This window comes from Ranitomeya imitator, chromosome 2 (assembly GCF_032444005.1).
Source record: "Ranitomeya imitator isolate aRanImi1 chromosome 2, aRanImi1.pri, whole genome shotgun sequence".
Lineage (NCBI taxonomy): Eukaryota > Metazoa > Chordata > Amphibia > Anura > Dendrobatidae > Ranitomeya > Ranitomeya imitator.
Genome location: NC_091283.1, coordinates 580,170,770 through 580,195,393, shown reverse-complemented (window position 1 = coordinate 580,195,393; position 24,624 = coordinate 580,170,770). Strand labels below are relative to the sequence as shown.

The 24,624-nt window shown below is 42.9% G+C and overlaps 1 protein-coding gene across 2 annotated transcripts in view; it reads right to left on the bottom strand.

Moving 5' to 3' along the window:
- Nucleotides 1-695: 695 nt before the first annotated feature.
- Nucleotides 696-24,624, bottom strand: part of TNNC2 (troponin C2, fast skeletal type) — a 53,740-nt gene continuing 29,811 nt past the window's right edge. Inside the window, exons 1-6 of one of the 2 annotated variants that reach the window (XM_069752215.1) lie at nucleotides 3,362-3,434; nucleotides 2,859-2,913; nucleotides 1,646-1,789; nucleotides 1,310-1,424; nucleotides 1,063-1,199; nucleotides 696-909 (exon numbers count right to left, since the gene is read on the bottom strand). In XM_069752215.1, coding sequence (XP_069608316.1) covers nucleotides 878-909; nucleotides 1,063-1,199; nucleotides 1,310-1,424; nucleotides 1,646-1,789; nucleotides 2,859-2,913; nucleotides 3,362-3,370 — 492 coding nt within the window. In that variant the 5' untranslated portion in view covers nucleotides 3,371-3,434 and the 3' untranslated portion in view covers nucleotides 696-877. Of the gene's footprint in view, nucleotides 910-1,062; nucleotides 1,200-1,309; nucleotides 1,425-1,645; nucleotides 1,790-2,858; nucleotides 2,914-3,361; nucleotides 3,435-24,624 lie in introns of those variants that run through there. The other variant, XM_069752217.1, reaches the window with a different exon arrangement.

The window sequence follows — 24,624 nt, the reverse complement described above, 5'->3', positions numbered from 1 at the left end:
CATATTGCCTACTGAATGACATGACGTGTATGTGTTTCACGTGACTGACGCCATGTTTAGACCTATTGACTTAAACTATAGATGTGTTACACCGGACTGATGCATGGACCATACCATTCTACTGTGCACACAGGGGTCAACTGCACTTGCAAAATAAGAGCATGTGAGTACATTTCTATATAAATGGCATGTATAATAAAAAAATGGTGCATGATTTCCTGTTATCCTTTGGGAGCTTGTTAGCTCTATTCTGTTTTTAGAACTTTATGTTATTATTACTCCTGTTTTGCCTACATGCATATTGGGTATTGATTAGACATGAGTGAATATATTATGAGGATCATAGTCCAGTAGACATATAAATATTCAGTGGCCACTGGCCCCAAGCCCTGAGAACCACCTACTACCTGCCATCATTCGGGGGCGCTCTAGCTGATTAGGCGCAACCTCATGTGTGCATCATGCCGCGCCTAGCTGGCTAATCAAAATGCTGACAGGTAGGATGTGGTTCTCTCTTGGAGTACTGATCAGGCTCCTACTAATCAATTCACTCATTTCTATTATTGATGCTATACATATTGCCACCAGTTCATATTGTATACTACACCAAAACACGTTGCAGGATAAGCCTACTAATTTGTATATGAACCCCTTTATAATTCTTACATCATCTTCAAAGTACACATGGACACCACGACATTTTGTGATATCTTTATTATTGCATATGTATGAACTTTAATTACACTCAAGATCTGTACAATGTTTATTTCTATATTGGATATGTTGTGTCTTATAATTGTTTGTATGCTTGCTCTTTTACATAAATAAAGATTTGATTGTTTGATTAAAAAAAAATGACTCGAGAGGAATGAACAGCTTATTGTACACCTTCCATCATCTTGAGGAACTCTGCAAAAAAGATAAAGACAAGTGTTTTTTAGGCTATATAATAAGAAATGTTCCATGTTGCTAGATATGGCACGGCTCATCACAATGCCATATGCCACATGATGCCATCGCCCACATGGTATACCCATCATCGACAGGGTATATTTAACTTACCATCAAAGTCTATCTTGCCATCGTTGTTTTTGTCCCCATCTTTCATCAGCTCTTCAATTTCCTCATCTGTGATACTCTCACCAGAGGAACGGAGGATCTCTCCCAGCTCTTCACTGTCAATGTATCCATCAGCATTCCTGAGAGGAAGCAAGAGAGTCCATCATCAAGGCGCCAGACATAACCGCAGTTACCCACATGCATGCTATTTGTATATGTCAAAAATGGATTAATGAAAGTAGATACTCACTTGTCAAAGATGCGAAAACATTCAGCCAACTCCTCTTCACTTTTTCCTTGCGCATCCTCTTTCATCTGGCGCACCATCATGACCAAGAACTCTTCAAAGTCGATGGTACCGCTGCCTGTAAGACATCATAGATCTTTCTTCAGCTGTGTTTATTACACAAGTATATCGCAGGCATCAGATATCATATCTTAACTACTGACAGTAAGAGGATCACCCTCGTAAATGATCAGTAGTTATCAAACGTCATAATGTATAAGATTAATTTTGCCTAGAAAAATAAATAATAGGGCCCACACTCTAATAACTGGATCTTTTTCTATTTCTACCTAAACTCACCATCTTCATCTACTTCCTCAATGATGGCATCCAACTCTTCCTTTGTAGGGGTCTGTCCCAGCATCCTCATGACAGTACCCAACTCCTTGGTGCTGATGTCACCGCCGCCATCAGTATCAAACATGTCAAAGGCGGCCTTGAACTCTGTTGAAAGAAAAAGACGTGAAGATCTCTGTGTCATAGTGGTGTCACAACATACACAATTTGTCTTCTCACGTAATCTAAGCTTAGAGGTCTAGGTCTCACCCTTTGGGCTACGTTTCTTATTTTAGATAATCTGATTTTTCAGTATACATTACCCTGCACTGATAATACAATAATAGCTCTGGTCATCTGTTCTCACTTGCACCAGTAGTTCTCTGTACAACTCCAAAGAGTAATGTGTCTATTGCTCCTCAAGCTTATCTTACCCACTTTGGTGCTTTGTATATATTCTATGTGTAAAATTTGAGTTATGCTGCATTACCATTTCTTATTAACAATATCTGTATGACCAGTCTTGAATATCTCCTCTTTAAGAATCCTACCAATATTTGCCACTTTTTGTGTCCTTTTCTGATTATTTTTTTTTTACAATTTTTGAAACAGACATAATAGTGATGAGCGAACAGGCTCGGATAAGGGCTCATGTGCTGAGTGTCTGAAATATATGTTCGAGTCCCTTCATCTGCGTGTCTAGCAGCTGTTAGACAGCAGCAACACATGCAGGGATTACCTGTTTGTTAGGTTAGGTAGGCATGTGTTGTGGCTGTCGAACAGCTGCGAGACATGCAGGAGCGGGGACTCAAACATATATATCAAGCACACCGAAGACACGCCTTATCCGAGCACGTTTGTTCATCACTAATAATTAAGCTTCAAGGCCAATCACACATGCAAGTTTTGGCATTTTTATGCATTTCTTTTGAAAGCCAAATACAAGGGTGTATATTAAAAAAGGAAAAGAAAGTGTGAAGAAAGGACTCAGTGCATGTGTGAACTCAGTCTAAAGCATCAAGTAAAGTATTAGACTTTTAAAACTATTAAGTTGTATAATAAATATATATATATATATATATATATACATATACACTGTATATATCTTGATTAGAAAACTAATTGCTTTTCACTGTGATAGGTTACATATATTTCATATGCGATAAGGCACACTTTTAGTTCTATCCATATATGCAAACAAAAGACTAGTAAAGAAGCAAAGATAATAAATTCTTACCAGCGATCATTTCCTCGCTGAGGAAGGACCTCGCATCTTGCTGCTGGTCTGTAGGCTGCAAACCAAACACATGTATGATATGAGTTCTGGTAACCACTGACAGGTTTCCCAACCATTATTAATCCATCCATTAACTGCGTAAGAAGAATTGGCTACAAAAGAAGGAGTTACACAACTCTACTCCACACCTTCTACCCAGACACAGAGTGGAGGAAAAGGGCCTCCTGGTGAAGGTATTTTTTCATATTCCTTATGTCAATCCAACTTTAAAAAAATCAATCCAGGCATTATATGTTTCCACAGGAATTTGCAGATTTAACCAACTTTTCTTCTGGTGGATCTGATGTGAAAATACAAAAATCCCACCTATGCACAAAAATGAAGGCAGCAATAAAAAGTAATAAAAAAGAAGAAAAGTAAAAAAAAAAATAAGGCAGAACTTCATAACTCAAAGGTAAAGGTTCTTGAGCAAGGCGGATGACACCAGATGAATGCAGACTGACCTGTGCCATGGCGACTGGGGACACAGGTCTTCGTCACAGCACTACGACCAAGATGACTGAACCCCAAGTGGTTGCTGCTGGTGCCCAGAAGATATGAGCTGGTATAATTAGCAGACTCTTCAAGGCTCCTTATAGGGAGAGGAGCTCAGAGGGGGATTGTATTACCTTCTCACATATGAACCCCCTAAGACTGGCAGAGAAGGAGATGGTCAAAGCTGCCAAACTACTAAATATACACTTTGCAGACAGAGCAAGTTTCTAAAAAAAATTTTTAGAAATCGGCTCAGACAGATCTCTAAGACCCAGAATGCTATGTTTTCGTCATTATCTATAAGATTTATTTGCTTTCTACCCTGATCAGTGTACACACATCTACCAAGTGTTCTGCTGGCAGCAACTCACCTCTATAAAAGCTAATAAATGCTTGACCGGCATATTAATGGGGCATCAGTGGTGGTAATTGGCAGATCTAACAGCTAAAAATGAATTGATGTATGAACGTCTTATTATGGCAAGTTTATACTCTTAAGGACACTTAAGTGGACCATAGACTGCTGAAAGATCTTTTGGCTGACAGTAAAGACAGACAATTCACCCCATGACATTCGTTCAGTTATTTCTAGGGTGCTGAGATGAAGGAAGGAGGATCTACCAGAAAGATTAACCAAAACTTATCTTAACAAACAATTGAAGTGAACAGAGTTGTCTGATAGCGTCCAAAGACATTAGTACCCTACAAAATTGGGCCCCAAAGAATTGTCCTTAACGGATGCTACATTAATCATTCTACAGGTATGTACACACGTTGCTCTTTTGTCGCATTTTTTCCTGTACAGTTTTTAAAGATTTCCTAATATAAGTGAATAAGATTACTGAAGTCTCATGCACACGTTGCAGATCTTTTCTTTGCAGCAGATTTAAATCTGCATAATGTCAATTCTTTCAGTGTTTTTGCTGCAGATTTCACCCATATTAATGAGTGGGGAAAAATCGCTCAGCGACGCGCCCTGCGCTGTTCGTCGTTGGCTATAATGGAAGCCTATGCATGCAGGATCCGTCACTGACAGTCAAACACAGGAATCCAGGGACGTATCCCATTATTTCATTCTGAGCATGCCCGGAAGGATTTTTTTATACCAGAAAATGCAGTCAGGAACTCCTTCGACGCATCCGTCATAACACTGGAGACGTTGCACACGTTTTCCACTATTTTCAAAACATCCGTCGATACGTCGCTTCACTGCATTAGGACGCACTCTGAACGACGGAAGTGTGAAAGAAGCGCTACTTTCACACTTGCGTCGGTACGGATCCGTCGCTATGCGACAGGTCGACGTACCGACGCACGTTGTTAAATTTTTGAACAACATGGGCGGTAGCAGTTTTTCAACACATCCGCTGTCCATTCTGAAGTCCGGGGAGAAGGGGGCGGAGTTTCGGCCACACATGTGCGGTAGAAAATGGCGGACACGACGGACAAAAACATTGAACTTTTTTTGTGACGACGGTCCGCCAAAACATGACGGATCCATCGCACAACGGATGCAACATGTGGCCATCCGTCGCTAATACAAGTCTATGTGCAAAAAACGCATCCTGCGAGCACATTTGCAGGATCCGTTTTTTGCCCAAAACAACGGATTGCTAAAAACGCAAGTGTGAAAGTAGCCTTGGTCTTTCATCACATAAAGTGACTGCAGACTTGTGTTAAACCTGGAAAACTCCTTAAAAAACGTTATAGAATGTAGTTTTAGACAGCATAGCTGTAGAGATTTTAATAGAAAAAAATTCTATAGGATTTTGATTAGAAAAGATTGAAAAAAAACCCAATTAGCTAAATGTGTAACAAATTGCTGATTTAGGCATCCAGATGACTTTAATGCCATATCTAAATGTGCAATCAGAGCAAGAACATTTCCGTGCTTAAAAGAAAAGCTGATTTGCATTTATTTAATTCGATATTCAGTATCATTTTATGTAAAGTATGGTAAAAGATTGAGTGATCAGAGGAGGAAACGTGCACAGAATATTAATGTTTGCTATGATGAAAAGATTGTATTATCGGTCCTGTCCTGGCCGCACCTTCTACTGTATGAGCGGTCACGTGGGGCCGCTCATTTACAGTAATGAATATACGGCTCCACACCTATGGGAGGTGGAGCCGCATATTCATGATTGTAATCGGCGGCCCCACGTGACCGCTCATACAGTACAAGGTGCGGCCAGGACAAGAAGCAGCGCCAGCCAGCGACGGAGCTGGGTAAGTATTTTAATCACAGCGGAGGGGGGAGGGCGCACAGGGGATGGGAGGGGGTGGGGACCTGGATCTTGATTTTGCACACAATTATTCATATCTTCTCTACAGCAAACGCTGCTGCAAGGAAGATATGAATGGGGCTTCAGCACCAGATGCAGGGGACAGCGCTAAACTTTAGCGCTGTCTCCGGCACGGTGCGTGTGGTACCCAGCACGGTGCGTGTGGTACCCAGTGGGCACACGGGCGGCACACGTGTGCCGCACGTGTGCCACACTGATGTGCCACAGAAACGCACCGGCACACGGACACGGATAATTCCGGTACCGATTTTTCCGGTACCGGAATTATCTGGACGTGTGAGACTAGCCTAACATGAACGATGAACACATCGCAATGCTTGGACTGGCTGGTAGCTCTCATGACTCGAGTGGGACAGCTTCATTAATTTCTCTGCAGCTGTTACACTCAGGCCTGGGAAGCTGCTGGCCAGTCCGTGCACTGCAATGCGATTGTCGTTAGTGTCGTATGGCTGTCCAAATGCACCATTTAGGCTGCTTTCACACATCAGGTTTTTTGTTTCAGGCTAAATCCGGCTCTCGGGAGAAAAACCGGAAAAAATAAAAACCGTATCCGGTTTTTCCCCCATTGACTTGTATTAGCGCCGGATGGCCCAGCGTTCCTTCCGGTTTGATGCCGGATCCGGCGTACACTCGATTCCAGCTTCTGGAAAAAACATCTACTGTAACGTTTTTTTGTCTCCGGCTGTTTGCTAAAATGGAAGCCTATGGGAGCCGGAAGGTGCCGGATGCAGAAATTGGCGGATCCGGCGGCCTGATACGGTTTTTTAATCTGAGCATGCTCCAATTTTTTTTATCCAATAATCTAGATAGGCTAGCCGGATCCGTCAAAAAAACTGATCTGTCGCATCAGTTTTTCACAATCTGCGCCGTATCCAGTTTTTCCAACATTCGCCGGATTTAGCCTGAAACAAAAAACCTGATGTATGAAAGTAGCCTAAAGTCGCCCTGTGGGTATGGATGCATTTAAGGCATAACAGGCAGAAACTGCTTCAGGAAACCCTGTTGTTTCTTTTCCTTTCCACTTTCCTTTTCATTTCCACTTGCGAGAAAAAAAACGGTCTGTAATCTGGACCGAAAAAAAGAGATGAAAAGTATGCGATTGTTATGCGAGTTCAATGCGATTTTTTAATCGCACCATCCGTATTACATCCGTATGACATCCGTATGCAATGCGTTTTTTTCCTCTGCAACTATTTTTATACAGTCATTTACAGGACCATTTACAGTGTTCTATGCCACAGAATGGTAAGGTATCCGTAAAAAAATGGATGGAATACAGATGGTCCCTATTCCGTGCGTTTTTTTCTCGCACCCATTGACTTACATTGGCGAGTCTCGTCCGAGAATTGCAGCAATACGCAGCATGCTGCGATTTTTTTTCTCAGTCAGATTTCGGCTGAGAAAAAACTTGCAAATGAGATGTCACCTATTGAATAACATTGGGCCGAGTGCAATCCGATTTTTTTAGCGGATTGCACTTGTCCGTTTTTCTTGCAAGTGGAAATGAGCCCTTAAAGCACCACTCCAGCACATTTTTTTTTTCATCGTTGGAGTGGCACTTTAAATGTAAGCCCTCTACCAAGTTCTTATACTCACCTTGCGATTGGTTCACCTTTTCCCGACACCACACAGGCCTCGCGGTGCCAACTTGTGCCCATAACTTCTGGCTGGCTGGAAATCAGAAGTTACGTCACAAGATCTCAATACAAGTCTATGAGAGCCAGAACAACGCTCTCACAGAGGTGTATTGAAAAGTGACATCCGGCGCGCTAAAAGAAACACTGGAGCTGTCAGCAGGTCACTTTTCGCCGGAGACCAAGGGGAGCAACGCTGGAAAAGGATGAAGGCGGCAGCAGGCGTGTATGAGATAGGGGAAATACATTTAGGCCGGAGTCACACTACAGCGAGATACGGCCGAGTCTCGCAAGTTAAAAACAAGCGCTAGCACCGGCATTCCAGAGCGGAGCATGCAGCTCCTGGTATTGCTATGTGGCCGCACACTCCGCTCTGGAGTGTCGGCGCCAGAGCTTGGTTTTAACCAGCGAGACTCGGCTGTATCTCGCTGTGTGTGATCCCGGGATAAAAGCACCACTCCAGCGGTACAATAAAAACAAAAGCGGGAGTGAGGCTTTAAGTGTTTTTTGCATGTTATTCGTACATTTCCTGAAGCAGCTGGTTGGGATTTGTGTATACGACAACGTTTTCAGGTGGATTCTGCTGGAATACTCTTGAAAAAACGGATGTAAACGGAAGTAATGACATTTGACATTATTGTGCACATGTTTTGGCATCACTTTGGAAACCATGAAGCGGTTAAAAGAAGTAATAATTTCATTCTTTGGACGGCTTTGTTTGGAAGTCACTAACACCCTTTATAAGGGCAGTCTCACACGTCTAGATAATTCCGGTACCAGAAAAATCAGTACTGGAATTATCCGTGTCCGTGTGCCGGTGCGTTTCTGTGGCACATCAGTGTGGCACACGTGTGCTGCCCGTGTGCCCACTGGGTACCACACGCACCATGCAGGAGACAGCACTAAAGTTTAGCGCTGTCCCCTGCATCTGGTGCTGAAGCCGCGATTCATATCTTCCCTGCAGCAGCGTTTGCTGTAGAGAAGATATGAATAATCGTGTTTAAAATAAAGATCCATGATCCCATCCCCTCCCTGTGGGAGGTTGAGCCGCATATTCATGATTGTAATGGGCGGCTCCACGTGACCGCTCATACAGTAGAAGGTGCGGCCAGTACAGGAAGCAGCGCCAGCCAGCGAGGGAGCCGGGTGAGTACTTTAATAACAGTGGGGGGGGGGGGGGGGACATGGAGCTTTATTTTAAACATGAATATTCATATCTTCTCTACAGCAAACGCTGCTGCAGGGAAGATATGAATCGCGGCTTCAGCACCAGTGGGGGGGACAGCGCTTACAGTAGCGCTGTCTCCTTCACGACACACGGATTGCACACGGACAACGTGACTTTAATGGGTCCGTGTAATCCGTGCGCTCCCACGAACACTGACATGTCTCCGTGTTTGGCACACGGAGACACGGTCCACAAAAAATCAATGACATCTGCACAGATGCATTGATTTCACTGTGTCTACGTGAGTCAGTGGCTCCGGTATGTGAGGAAACTGCCGTGAAAGTGACAGTAGCTGCAGGAAAAAAATGGCAGCTTTTCTCCTTCAACAGCTTTGTGATACTTGGATTAAAAATGTTGTGTGTGCACAACCCCGAAACTTGTTTTTGATGGTGTTTTCTTGTGGCGTCTTTCGAGCATTTTTTTAGGTGAAAACATTTACGAAACATTCCAAAAGATGTCTAAGCATTTTCCAGGCATTTTTTTTTTGCCTTACCATTGATTTCTATGGTAAAATATAAAGCATCTTCCAAGTTGAAGCAGCCTGAAGAAGTATGCATTTTTGGAAACTTAAAGTGGTTAAAAGATGCTCAAAGGACTGAACATATGAACAGCATTTTTTTTTATGTAGACGTCAATAGGAAGAATTTTTTGAGCATTTTCTGACCTCTTTTTGGTGTGGACCCACTCTAAACCCGCCAGAAAAAAGTGTTGTGTGAACATACCCAAAGTCTTTGCCCATAGAGGCCTTTCTGCGCCACCAACCCTGGTCTTGATAAATGACTTCTGAAAGGAGCCATAGTGCAGCAACGTACATGAGACCAAAGGGTTTGTATTAGGTTACAAGAAGAGTGCTATTTTTCTAGGAACAGATCCAATCTTGTCCATGTGTTGTATCAGATATTGCAGCTTGGGTTCATTCTAAATAAAGAAGCTGAGCTGAAAAACCAGACACAGGCTATGCACTGGAGTGGTGTCATATCTGCGAAATATTGTTTTTTCTTTATGTGAGAAAAACATTTTAACCTTTTAACTCTCCATGACTGAAAAATCCATCATAGAGGAGATTGGCGTATATGGAGACTCTTAGGGTATGTTTCCACGTGCAGGAAACGCTGCGTGTCTGACACTGCATAGAGCCGCAGCGTCAGACACGCAGCATCCAGATGTTACAGCATAGTGGAGGGGATTTAATGAAATCCCGTCTCCACTATGCGTGGTAACATGCACGCGGCGGCCCTGCGACTCCGGACATGCTGCGCGTCTTTTCAGATCGCAGCATGTCCGTATATCTTGCGGTGACGCTGTGTCGCCGCAAGATATAGCATAGGGCCCTATGGTGGGGAGCGATGATCCCGGATGTGTGCTATGAACACATCCGGCATCATCGCGTCCCAGAAAGGGGGCGGGGCTTACCGCAGAGCGGCTAAGCCGCTACGACGATACCGCCGGCCATCCTGAAAGTGGACACGCAGCCTTAAATGCCGCTATCAGTCACTGGCAGAAGCACATGAGCTGCACCAATTCCTTGCAGGCATCTATAGCACCTTCCCCCAGAAAATGATTGTAAATGTCTAAAAATTGACACTGCACCTCCTACAACAGAAATGAAAGAAAAGTGATCAAAACGGCAAAATGGAACCATCAAAAAATGCAGGTCAGCATGCGAAAAACAAGCCCTTACTCAGCCCCAACAGAAAAAAAAAATAAGAACGTTATGGAACTCAAAAAATGGTGACACAAATACATTTATTTTGCAAAGTTCAAATTTTTTGAAAGCCACTCAAATAGAAAGGAAAAACTATACGTTTGGTATTGCCGTGGTGATCTGGAGAATCATATTGCCAGGTAATTTTTACTGCTTAATGAATGAGCAAAAACAAAACTCAAAAAACAATGGAGAAATTGTGTTTTTTTTTTCACCATTTCATTACGATTGGATATTTTTCAATTTTTTTCACACTCTACACGGTAAAACCCTAAATTGTTTTAGCTGTCATCATAAGACTAAGGCTATGTGCACACGTTCAGGAATTCATGCAGAAAATTCCTGAGAATTCCTGAACATTTTCTGCATGAAATCCGCAAGAAAACCGCATGCGTTTTTGCCGCGATTTTGCCGCGGTTTTGACGCGTTTTTGCCGCGGTTTTGACGCGTTTTTTCCGCGTTTTTTTCCGGACACTTCCCAATGCATTTTGGAGTGGGAAATCCGCAGAAAAACCGCAAAAAGATAGAGCATGTCCGGATTTTGTGCGGTATGCGTTTTTTTTGCAGAAAAAACGCATCATGTGCACAAAACATCTGGAATTCATTCTAAATGATGGGATGCTTATTGTATGCGGTTTTTTTGCGGTTTTATAGCGTTATCGGGAAAAACCGCGAAAAAACCGCAACGTGTGAACACAGCCTTACAGTTACATTTTGAGTTATAATGGTTATTTTCTCATGGTTTAGATGTTTTTACCACATTGAAAACCCAATATTACTGAGAAAAATCTCAATGTCCACCATAACAAGTTTAAATGGTCAAAGTAGCTTGTAGTGTTGAGGTCGTTGCCAGGACATTTGGACCATCCACTGCAAGCCTGAATATGACCAATTATACAAGTTGCACTGATCAACTGGAAGAACAGGTAATAATGTATCGGCATCATTAAGACATTATTATTGTGACCAGTATATGAAATGATGTGTTATAAATGGCTACCATACAATATGTTTGAATCAGATTTATGAGATGTAGCATATAACTCAGCATAGTACACCTACCTAGTAACATACACATGGTCAAAATTGTTGGTACCCCTCGTTTAATGACAGAAAAAAACACAATGGTCACAGAAATAACTTGAGTCTGACAAAAGTAATAATAAATAATAGATGTATGAAAATTAACAAATGAAAGTCAGACATTGCTTTTCAACCATGTTTCCAGAGAATTAAAAAAATAAAATAAAACTCATGAAATAGGCCTGGACAGAAATGATGGTACCCCTGAAATTAATGTGACCAAAGGGACATGTTAAATCAAGGTGTGTCCACTAACTAGCATCACATGTGTCTACAATCTTGGAATCAGTGAGTGGGCCTGTATATAGGGCTACAGATACTCATTGTGCTACTTGGTGACATGGTGTGTATTACACGCAACATGGACCAGAGGAAGCAAAGGAAAGAGTTGTCTCTTATAGACAAACATGTTAAAGGTAAACGTTATAAGACCATCTCCAAGCAGCTTGATGTTCCTGTGACTACAGTTGCACATATTATTAAGAAATTTAAGATCCATGGGACTGTAGCTAACCTCCCTGGAAGTGGCCGCTTGAGGAAAATTGCTGACAAATCAAAGAGACGGAAAATACGAATGGTAACAAAAGAGCCCAGAAAAACTTCTAAACGGATTGAAGGTGAACTTCAAGCTCAAGGAACATCAGTGTCAGATCGCACCATCCGTCGTTGTATGAACTGAAGTGGACTTCATGGGAGACGATCAAGGAGGACACCATTGTTGAAAAATAATCATAAAAAATCCAGACTGGAATTTGCCAAACTACATGTTGACAAGCCACAAAGTTTCCTGGAGAATATCCATAACTTTTTGGCAAGGCACATCAGCTCTGTGATCACAGATGGAAAAATGAAGCATATCAAGAAAAGAACACTGTTCCTACTGTGAAACATGGAGGAGGCTCTGCTATGTTCTGGGGCTGCTTTGCTGCATCTGGCACAGAGTGTACAGAATTTGTACAGGGTACAATGAAATCTCAAGACAATCAAGGGATTCTAGAGAGAAATGTGCTGCCCAGTGTCAGAAAGACTGGTTTCAGTCGCAGGTCATGGGTCTTGCAACAGGATAATAACCCAAAACACACAGCAAAAAACACACAAGAATGGCTACGAGGAAAACATTGGACTATTCTGAAGTGGCCTTCTATGAGCCCTGACCTAAATTCTATTGAGCATCTTTGGAGAGAGCTGAAACATGCCGTCTGGAGAAGGCAACCGTCAAACACGAGACAACTGGAGCAGTTTGCTCTTCAGGAGTGGGCCAGAATACCGGTCGAGAGGTGCAGAATTCTCTGTGACTGTTACAGGAATCATTTGATTGCAGTGATTGCCTCAAAAGGTTGTGCAATAAAATATTAAGTTAAGGGTACCATCATTTCTGTCCAGGCCTATTTCATGAGTTTTATTTTTTTTTTAAATTGTGTGGAAGCATGGTTGAAAAGCAATGTCTGACTTTCATTTGTTCATTTTCATCGATTTTTTTATTTATTATTACTTTTGTCAGATTCAAATTATTTCTGTGACCATTGTGGTTTTTTTCTGTCATTAAACGAGCGGTACCAACAATTTTGACTATGTGTGTATGCATATTTCCATTTCTGCCAGGTCCTCTGTATGATGTATGCTGTGTGGATGTGCAACAAATATGTAAGAGTGGAAGGTAAGAAAAAATAATTACTTGCGTCTACTAAACCCTATTCATTTCATGCACACCTAAATATAGCATCTATTTGGTCACTGACTTATTGTTAGCAACACATGGATATTGCCATATTTAACCGGCAGAGGTCACCTGAGTGGAGAAGTCAATGGATGGCTTAACTTTCTAGGGCGGTCATAAACGCATAGTGTGAAATAGCAAGCAGAAATATAATAGGATATACACAGCACAAACAGAAACATATATTGCGCTCATTAATGGAGTTCACTAATGAAGACACTTAGGGAAGAGTCAGACGGCTGTATAACTAGGACGAGGATCACAAAGCAATGCTCAGACTGGTTGTCAGCTCTTCCGACCCGAGCGTGACAGCATGTAATTGTTACGCTGCCTAATACTTACCTGTCCAGCCGGCGCGCTCCAGATGCTCCTGCTCGCTCTCCTTCCTCAGGCTTCTCAGGCACTCGTCCTTTCTGCAGTCCACGCATGCGCAGACGCGCTCCTTTCACTGCTTCTGGGAGGTCGTGACACGGTGGCTCCACCCCAATATGGCAGCGCCCATCGGGTACTTCTTCCCAGCATTTGTCCAGGTAAGACGCCTTTGCGTCTATTACGTTCCCTAGCTTCTTGCTGGCGTCACCTTAGGTTCTTTGGCTCCAGTCTCTTCTCCCGCTTTGACCCAGTCTTGACTCGTCTCTGTTTGCCGTCCCTGCCAGTCCTGTGTTACTGCTGTGCCTACCAGTCCTGTGTTCCTGCCGTCCCTGCCAGTCCTGTGTTCCTGCCGTGCCTACCAGTCCTGTGGTCCTGCCGTACCTACCAGTCCTGTATTCCTGCTGTCCCTGCCAGTCCTGTGTTCCTGCCGTGCCTATCAGTCCTGTGTTCCTGTCATTCCCTGCCAAGTGTTACATAGTTACATAGTTATTAAGGTTGAAGGAAGGCTATAAGTCCATCTAGTTCAACCCACAGCCTAACCTAACATGCCCTAACATGTTCATCCAGAGGAAGGCAAAAAAAACCCATGTGGCAAACAGTAAGCTCCACCTTGTGGAAAAAAATTCCTTCCCGAATCCACATACGGCAATCAGACTAGTTCCCTGGATCAACGCCCTATCAAGGAATCTAGTGTATATACCCTGTAACATTATACTTTTCAAGAAATGTATCCAGTCCCCTCTTAAATGTAAGTAATGAATCACTCATTACAACATCATACGGCAGAAAGTTCCATAGTCTCACTGTTCTTACAGTAAAGAATCCGCGTCTGTTATTATGCTTAAACCTTTTTTCCTCCAAACGTAGAGGATGCCCCCTTGTCCCTGTTTCAGGTCTATGATTAAAAAGATCATCAGAAAGGTCTTTGTACTGTCCCCTCATATATTTATACATTAAAATAAGATCACCCCTTAGTCTTCGTTTTTCCAAACTAAATAGCCCCAAGTGTAATAACCTATCTTGGTATTGCAGACCCCCCAGTCCTCTAATAACCTTGGTCGCTCTTCTCTGCACTCGCTCCAGTTCAGCTATGTCTTTCTTATACACCGGAGACCAAACTGTGCACAGTATTCTAAGTGTGGTCGAACTAGTGACTTGTATAGAGGTAAAATTATTTTCTCTTCATGTGCATCTATGCCTCTTTTAATGCATCCCATTATTTTATTTGCCTTTGTAGCAGCTGCCTGACACTGGCCACTGAATATGAGTTTGTCATCCACCCATACACCCAGGTCTTTTTCATTGACGGTTTTGCCCAGAATTTTAGAATTAAGCACATAATTATACATCTTATTACTTCTACCCAAGTGCATGACCTTACATTTATCCCCATTAAAGCTCATTTGCCATTTATCAGCCCAAGCTTCTAGTTTACATAAATCATCCTGTAATATAAAATTGTCCTCCTCTGTATTGATTACCCTGCAGAGTTTAGTGTCATCTGCAAATATTGAAATTCTACTCTGAATGCCCCCTACATTAATCATTAATAAATATGTTAAAAAGAAGAGGGCCCAATACTGACCCCTGTGGTACCCCACTGCTAACCGCTACCCAGTCCGAGTGTGCTCCATTAATAACCACCCTTTGTTTCCTATCCCTGAGCCAGCTCTCAACCCACATATTTTCCCCTATCCCCATTATTCTCATTTTATGTATCAACCTTTTGTGTGGCACCGTATCAAAAGCTTTTGAAAAGTCCATATACACTACATCCACTGGGTTCCCTTGGTACAGTCCGGAACTTACGTCTTTTTAGAAACTGATCAAATTAGTCTGACATGAACGGTCCCTAGTAAACCCGTGCTGATACTGGGTCATGAGGTTATTCCTCTTCAGATACTCCAGTATAGCATCCCTTAGAATGCCCTCCAGGATTTTACCCACAGCAGAGGTTAAGCTTACTGGCCTATAATTTCCAAGTTCAGTTTTTGTCCCCTTTTTGAATATTGGCACCACATTTGCTATACGCCAGCCCTGTGGTACAGACCCTGCTATTATGGAGTCTTTAAAGATTAAAAATAATGGTCTATCAATGACTCGAGGGTGCAGTACTCGAGGGTGTTTCCCATCCGGGCCCGGAGATTTGTCAATTTTAGTGATTTTTAGACGCCGCCGCACTTCCTGCTGGGTTAAGCAGGTGACATTTAATTGGGAATTTTTATCACTAGTCATTTTGTCTGCCATGGGATTTTCTTGTGTAAATACTGATGAAAAAGTCATATAGCATATTGGCTTTTTCCTCATCCTCATCCACCATTTCACCCAGACTATTTTTAAGGGGGCCAACACTATCATTTTTTAGTTTCTTACTATTTACGTAGTTAAAGAATATGTTGGGATTATTTTTACTCTCTCTGGCAATGAGTCTCTCTGTCTCAATCTTTGCTGCCTTGATTTGCTTTTTACAGAATTTATTTAATTTTTTTGTATTTATTTAATGCCTCCTCACTACCTACTTCCTTTAATTCTCTAAATGCTTTCTTTTTGTCACTTATTGCGCCCCTTACAGCTCTATTTAGCCATATTGGTTTCCTTCTATTTCTAGTATGTTTATTCCCATACGGTATATACTGTGCACAGGTCCTATCCAGGATGCTAATAAACGTCTCCCATTTCCTTTGTGTATTTTTGTGTCTCAGGATATCGTCCCAGTTAATTGCACCAAGATCCTCTCTCATCCGTTGGAAATTTGCCCTCCTGAAGTTTAGTGTCCTTGTAACCCCTCTATTACACATCTTTTTAAAGGATACATGAAAACTTATTATTTTGTGATTGCTATTTCCCAAGTGACCCCCAACCCTTATATTTGCTATGCGGTCTGGCCTGTTGGTTAATATTAGGTCTAGCAGTGCCCCCCTTCTTGTTGGGTCCTGAACCAATTGTGAAAGGTAATGGTCTCTCATAGTTGTCAAGAACCGATTACCTTTGCTGGAACTGCAGGTTTCTGTTCCCCAATCTATTGCAGGGTAGTTGAAGTCCCCCATAATTATGACTTCTCCTTGAGTCGCAGCTTCATTTATTTGCTTTACGAGGATATTCTCCATTGCTTCCATTATTTTTGGAGATTTATAACAAACCCCTATCAGTAATTTATCATTTTTCCCCCTCCCCTTATCTCCACCCACAGGGGTTCTACATTTTCATTAAATTCACCTATATTATCACGCAGGATGGGTTTTAAGGAAGATTTTACATATAGACACAACCCACCCCCTCGCTTATCTGTACGGTCATTTCTGAACAGGCTCTAGCCCTGCAAGTTAACAGCCCAGTCATGGCTCTCATCCAGCCATGTTTCAGATATCCCCACCATGTCATAATTATGCTCCAACAACATTAGTTCTAATTCGTCCATTTTGTTGGCGAGGCTTCTGGTATTGGTATACATGCACTTGATGTTCCTCTCTGTACCTCTATTTCTTAAATTATTAACTGTTCTAACCCCACCCCCTATGCTACCGCCACCCCCAACTTCCTTATTTGTGCCCAGGTCTCTGTCTGCACTATCTTCCCCTCCTATAAATTGAATACCCTCCCCCCAATCCCTAGTTTAAACACTCCTCTAACTTTCTAGCCATTTTCTCCCCCAGCACAGCTGCACCTTCCCCATTGAGGTGCAGCCCATCCCTAGCGTAGAGCCTGTAGCCAACTGAGAAGTCGGCCCAGTTCTGCAGGAACCCAAACCCCTCCTTCCTACACCAATTCTTGAGCCACTTATTAACCTCCCTAATCTCCCGTTGCCTCTCTGGCGTGGCACGTGTGTCCTTTCGCCATACCGGTCAGTACTCTGTCCTTGCAGCCTCTGCCCGTCCTGTGTCTCTGCTGTTCGGGTCACCTCAGTGGCTCCGTCTCTCTCCCATCTGCTGTCCTTCTTTGGTTCAGCCCACAGTCGTCCCTTTGGCTCCGGCACTTGCGGCTTTACCCTCCTTGGGCCTGTCCCAAACACTCCCTGTACAGGGGGTGGCGCTATCTGGTCCGCTCGTCCTCGGGGGCTCTGAAGCCGCGACCCAGAGGGTCCACTACTCGAGTTGTTATAGTAATTCTATGAAGATGTCACGTGCAGGTAGGGCCATCTGACTCTTCCCTAAGTCTAAGTTCCCACGAAGAGTGTTTTATGCCTTTTTTCTGCAGCATTTCAGCAACTAATATCTGCATTAAGTTTCTTGTAGTTTTGGTATTGCTTTTTTATAGCCTTTATTTCAGGTGCGGTTTTTGTCTCTTTTGGTATAACATATTTTAAATACAATTGCTTTGCTTTGGACACTTCCTTTATTGATAAAGTCAAATATGGATCACATGCAATTTTAGTGCATTTACACAGAGGAAACACACAAAAAGAACACATATGCGTTTTTTTTTACTTACAGACTTTACTAATATCATTCAAGTCTATGGGAAAGTCTGCAACTAAAACATGTCTACTGCAAGAGAAAGGGTATATGGATTAGAATGGTGTCTTAGTGGTTACCACTGTAGCCTTGCAGCGCTGGGGGGCCTGGGCTCAAATCCCACCAAGGACAACATCTGCAAAGAGTTTGTGTGGCTTTCTTCCAGATGCTCTAGTGTCCTCCCACACTCCAAAGATATAATGATAGGGAATTTAGATTTGAGGCCCATTGGGGACAGCGATGTTAATGTAGCTAAAGCACTGTGGAATCTGATAGCATTATTTAAGCAAAAGCATAATAATAATATGAGTTTTAACATAATAATAATAATAATAAAAATAATAATAATAATAATAATAATAATAATAAAACTTGAGTTTTCTTGGCAGGAAACAGCAGCATAAAATAAGCACATTTTTACTTGCATTTTTCCACCATTCAATTTGACAAAATTCAGAATTTGACATGCTGCAGAACTTTGAAATTCAACATGGAAAAAATAAGCAGCATATTCACTTTGAAGGTACAGTAAAGTGCTGCATTTTTTTACCTTTGTAAAATACGCAGGGGGGAAAGGCCAGCACACAGGTGTTGCTGCAGTGTTAATTTATTTTGAGCCAGCAAACAGCCAAAAGCAGATATGCTTCAATGTTTCAACTGGGAGCGGTCTTTGTCAAGGATATCTGTTACAGGTGCAGGTAGGCAGAAATATTAGAGCAATAAGGTAAATCATAAAATGTCTTTTATCTCAAGAAGGACTTGTTTGGAGCAGGAGACAAGAAAATAAAGTAACACTGCAGCAAGACGTACAGTCTACTTTTCTTTTTTGGTGCTGAGGTTCCTACTTCAACAACCCCAAAGTACCATGCAGCACATTTCAAAAACACACCGCAGGTCAGTAGTGTGTGTTATATGAAAAAAAGACAGTGGGCATGAGATTTCCAAAACTCCCATTCACTTTGCTGGAAGTCCCTCTCCAATATCACTGAAGGGGAGCTTAATTGTCTCCTCTCCAAATCAAACCTCACCATTTGTGCACTAGACCCCATCCCATCCTACCTCCACCCCAATCTCACCACCACATTTATCCCATCCCTAACCCATCTCTTCAAACTATCACTAACTTCTGGTACCTTCCCTTCTGCTTTCAAACATGCCACAATCACACCTATCCTTAAAAAGCCAACCCTCGACCCAACCGCTATGTCCACCTATCGCCCAATATTGCTGCTCCCATTTGCTTCCAAACTCCTGGAGCAGCACGTCCACGCTGAAGTTTCCTCCCAACTCTCATCTAACTTGCTCTTTGACAATCTACAATCTGGTTTCCGTCCCCATCATTCCTCTGAGATTGCCCTGTCCAAAATTACTAACGACCTACTTACAGCCAAAGCTAAAGGACAATACTCTATACTCCTCCTTCTAGACCTGTCCTCTGCTTTCAACACAGTTGACGACTGCCTCCTACTACAGATCCTCTCCTCCTTTGGCATCAAAGACCTCGCCCTATCCCGGATCTCCTCATACCTTTCCAGCCCACATTCAGCGTCTCCCACTCCCACACTACCTTCTCACCCCACCTTCTTTCTGTTGGAGTCCACCAAGGTTCTGTTCTAGGACCCTTACTCTTCTCAATCTATACACTTGGCATGGTACAACTCAAAGTCCCATGGATTCCAGTACCACCTATATGCTGATTACACTCAGATCTACCTCTCTGACCCAGACGTCACCTCTCTGCTGTCCAGAATCCCATAGTGTCTATCAGCCATATCCTCCTTTTTCTCCTCCCGCTTCCCCAAAATAAATGTGGACAAATCTGAACTCATCATCTTTCCTCCATCTCACAAATCTTCCTTGCCTGATCTATCTATCACAATTAATGACATCACGCTTTCCCACGTACTGGGAGTCTGCTGCCTCGGAGTAACCCTTGACTCTGCCCTGTTCTTCAAACTGCACATCCAAGCTCTTTCCACCTCCTGTCGCCTCCAGCTCAAAAATATCTCCAGAATCCATCCTTTCCTCAATCTATTAAAATGCTTGTGCATGCCCTCATCATCTCCCGCCTCGACTACTGCAATATCCTTTTCTGTGGCCTCCCTGCTAACTCTCACACCTCTCCAGTCAATCGTTAACTCTGCTGCCCGACTAATTCATCTCTCTCCTCACTACTCCTCCGCTTCTCCTCTCTGCAAATCTCTTCACTGGCTCCCATTCCCTCAGCGTATCCAGTTCAAATTACTAATACTGACCTACAAAGCCATCCATAACCTGTCTCCTACATATATCTCTGAACTAATCTCCTGATATCTTCCCTTACGTAATCTACGGTCCTCCCAAGACCTCCTTCTCTCCTCCACACTTATTCGCTCCTCACCTAATCGCCTCCAAGACTTCTCCCGAATATCCCCCTCCCTCTGGAATTCTGTGCCCCAACACGTCCGACTATCAACCACATTCGGATCCTTCAGACGGAACCTGAAAACCTACCTCTTCAAGAAAGCCTACAGCCTGCAATTACCCTGCTGCCTCCTCACCACTACCGGAGCTACCGCCTCACCAACACCGGAGCTGCCGCAACCCCCCAACCTACTGTCTCCTTCCCCACCATCTTGTAGAATGTAAGCCCGCAAGGGCAGGGTCCTCTCCCCTCTGTATCAGTCTGTTATTGTTAGTCTGTTTACTGTAATTTGTATGTAACCCCTTCTCATGTACAGCACCCAGCATCATGGAATCAATGGTGCTACGTAAATATTGTTGTTGTTATTATTATTATTAACTCAACACACTGTTTTGTTTTTGTTTTTTTTTGCACAGTGAATATACACAGCACCAAAATCTCACCACTCATGCAAAATTAGCCTTATTTGTTCACGCTGTTTCATGGAGCAAGCCTGGGGTTACTCTTCAATGTAAGTCTCTAAACGCCTCACTCTGGCTCTTTTAGACTTGCATTCAGAGCTTGTGATGTTACTCCTCACTTCCAGCCAGTCAGAAGCTGGGGTCACAAGATGGCGCTGCGGGACTTGAGAGGCGCCAAAGAAAGAGAGTGAGTATAAGACTGGGGGCAGGGACCTTACATTAGAAGCACCATTCCAGCTCTGAAAAGAAAACAAAAAATGCTAGAGTGGTGTGTTCAGCATTTTTGGTTGTTTTCTGAGCAATTTTTCAATGTTTTTTTCCTAATGCTTTTTTATTTAGATTTTTTTTTTTTACATTTTTGGGTATCTCTTTACTGTGGTATTTAGAAAGATTTTTTAATTCTATTAAAGAATAAAGAAGACAATCGAATTTTTTAAAAAGCAAATACGCTGAAACAGATGCGCGGGTGTCATTTTGCCTACACTAAAGTATTGAGAGTTGTCATAGTGGAAAATGCCTCTAGAATGTACATGTTTCTTCTTTTTAAATGCTTAGCAACTTTTGATAGTCTAAGCTTTTAACTCCATTGATTTAACTCCATGCTCATCACCTGCCAAAAACAATCCCAACAGTGAAACATGGTGGTGGCAACATCATGCTATGGGGGTGTTTTTCAGCTGCAGGGACAGGACGACTGGTTGCCATTGAAGGAAACATGAATGCGGTCAAGTACAGAGATATCCTAGATGAAAACCTCTTCCAGTGTGCTCTGGACCTCACACTTGGCCGAAGGTTCACCTTCCAACAAGACAATGACCCTAAGCACATAGCTAAAATAACAAAGGAGTGGCTTCAGAACAACTCTGTGATCATTCTTGACAGGCCCAGCCAGACCCCTAACCTAAACCCAATTGAGCATCTCTGGAGTGACCTGAAAATGGCTGTCCACCAACGTTCACCATCCAACCAGACGGAACTGGAGAGGATCTGCAAGGAAGAATGGCAGAGGATCCCCAAATTCAGGTGTGGAAAACTTGTTGCATCATTCCCAAGAAGACTTATGGCTGTACTAGCTCAAAAGGGTGCTTCTACTCAATACTGAGAGCATGGTCTGAATACTTATGACCATGTGATATTTCACATTTCTTTTCTTTTTTAATAAATTTGCAAACATTTCTACATTTCTGTGCAGAGTGTACATTAATGAGAAAAAAATGAACTTTTTTTTTAATCTACCAAATGGCTGCAATGAAACAAAGAGTGAAAAATGTAAAGGTGTCTGTTAGGTGTCGAATTCCCGCCTCTGCATAGGGGGAATCTCGAACCATCTCCGCTGCGGTCTCCCATTCTTCTCCAGCCACAGTGGAGTCTGCTCAGCGGAGACATCGGTCCCAGCGTCTAGCTCAGGCTAATACTGGACGACTGGTTACTACTGCCCTTCCAGGCTCTGTTCTTGTAGCCAGCAACGTTCAGCAGCGAGCAGGTCTTTCTGGGACTAAGTCCAGATTTTCCCTTTCTGAGCATGCCCACGGGATGACCTCTCATTGGAGGTCGGGGGGTCACATGCTTAGATAATGCAGCTAATCCCATTGGTCCTCTAGGAAGGTCCTAAAGGTGTTCTTTTTCTGTGGCAGACTCCCATTGGTCCTTCTCGGGAGGTCTTGTACTTGCTGCAGCTATAAAAGGTTTGCATGGCCGCACGGCCATGCGCTAGTATACAATTGTTATCGTATGTGTGTTGATGAGTGCAAGTCGTTCCTTAAAAAACCCATCCCTTGTGTATGACTGTTCGCGTAAGGTGTACGGCTGCAATCTAGCGCCCGGCTGAACTCACAGCTTTAACACACGAAACAGCGTCTAACTGCTGTGACCGCCAGTGCAGCGCCGTGCGCTATTAGAGCGCTTACCTTACCCAAGTCTGGGTGGTTAGTGGCATCCGCTAGTGTGGCACAGCATGCACTTCTGTGCATATTAGTTATCTCTGATACCCCAATTGTGGTGTCGATGGCAAGAGGTCTACAGTAACTCTAATCCTGTGTCCTGGGATAGAGATCTGTGGTTCCTTGCTTGCGCTCTCTGTGCGGTACCGCGACCCTGTGACTTAACAGGGATCGCTTTCTTCATGCAGGGTGAAGTTAACCCATGTGTGTATCCTCATTGTACCGCCATATAGTCCGTCATTACTTAGCAGCAGGTTTCATCTCTGCACGGTGGACCCCGGGCTGCGAACGCACCTAATTATATCTATTTAATTATTTGGTGCGTTCCGCTAGCCCTAACAGGGTCTGAATACTTTCTGTACCCACTGTAGCTCTGGCAGAATGTTTAGGGTCATTGTCCTGCTGGAAAGTGAACCTATTCCCTAGTGTCAAGTCTTTTACAGTTGATAGCAGGTTTTCCTCCAGGATTGGCTTCATCCCCCCAGCTATCATGAGTCTGTATTGGTATTAGTCTTCTAATCTGGGCAAAAGGAACTGTTTGGGTCCCTTGGGCTCCAAGGCCCAGGTGTGACTGCAACTCCTACAGCTATTATAGTTACGCCCCTGACCGCCAGCCAGGATTGTGCTACTTAAATGCCGCTGCCAAAGATTGACAGACACTTAAGTGGTTAATCAGCGTTTGGTTCTAGCACTGGTTGCAGCTTTTACAGGGAGATGCCAGCTGTGTAAAACAGCCTGCACTGTATAGTGGTAGATCAGCAACTCAGTCTGTTCCATGCACCTGCAGATTCCTTAGGACACTTTTATGTTCTGGAGAAAGAAGGGGGATTAAAAAGGCTTATAGACAAAGGTTTTCTTTAGAATACAACCGGAATAAGAAACATACCCGCAATATCCGCAATTAACGTCTTCTAAATAGCAGGCACTCAGTTTCCACCAACAGACTGCCCATCCAGCTTTACTGAATGGCTTATCTGCTTAGACTTCAGCAGAATACAAGCAGACAGAGAGAGAGCGTGCTATTACGTAAGGTTCATGTTGCACTCAGGAGTCAAAAATTTTATGTGACTACCATGTTATAGTTTTAATGTACGGTAATTTAAAGTCATCCTCTATAAAGGCAGGACTCAATCATACACTACAGCTGCTCATGCACTTCAGATATAGCTGTCAGCAGAACACTTGCTTAGCCAACAGCTATTCCTCCCAACTCCCTCCAGACACAGGCATCCTGAGCATGTATTTCGATGGAGTCAGGCAAGAAAAATTTGTCTAATTCTCGCCAGCCTTATTTTTATTGGAAATTCACCCAATCCTGACAAAATCATTTATTGAAGAAAAAAATGGAATGGGATCCCCAAAATTGTATTAACCAGCAGCAGAAAAGCAGACTCCAGGGGGCTAATGTTTATAGCCTGGGAAGGGGATAATAAACATGGAGTTTCCCAGGCTACTAGTATCAGCCCGCAACTGTCTGCCTAGCCTTTGCTGGCTATTAATTATAGGGGGACCTGGCATCAATTTTTTTAGGGTCATCCATTATAATAACGAGTAAAAGCTAAATATACAGCTGCGAGCTGATATTAGTAGTCTGGGAAGTTCCATGTTTATTACCCCCTTCTCAGGCTATAAACATAAGCCCCAGGTGTCCTCTTTCCCTCTGCTGGTTAACAATTTTTCAAGGATCCCACACATTTTTTTCTTTTAATCTGATTGCATTTGTCTGATTTCATCGAAAGTGTGAGCGAGCCTTAAGAATTTCATGCATTGGAGTGCATGGAAACCAGAAAGGATACATGGATTCTTCAGGCCATTATTTTACATCCACAATTATATTTTTGTTTAATAAATAAAAATTAATGTTATAAACCCCACATTCTCAGTGATTCAGTTCATTGTCTTTTATGATAAAATCTTCTGCTGGACCTCAT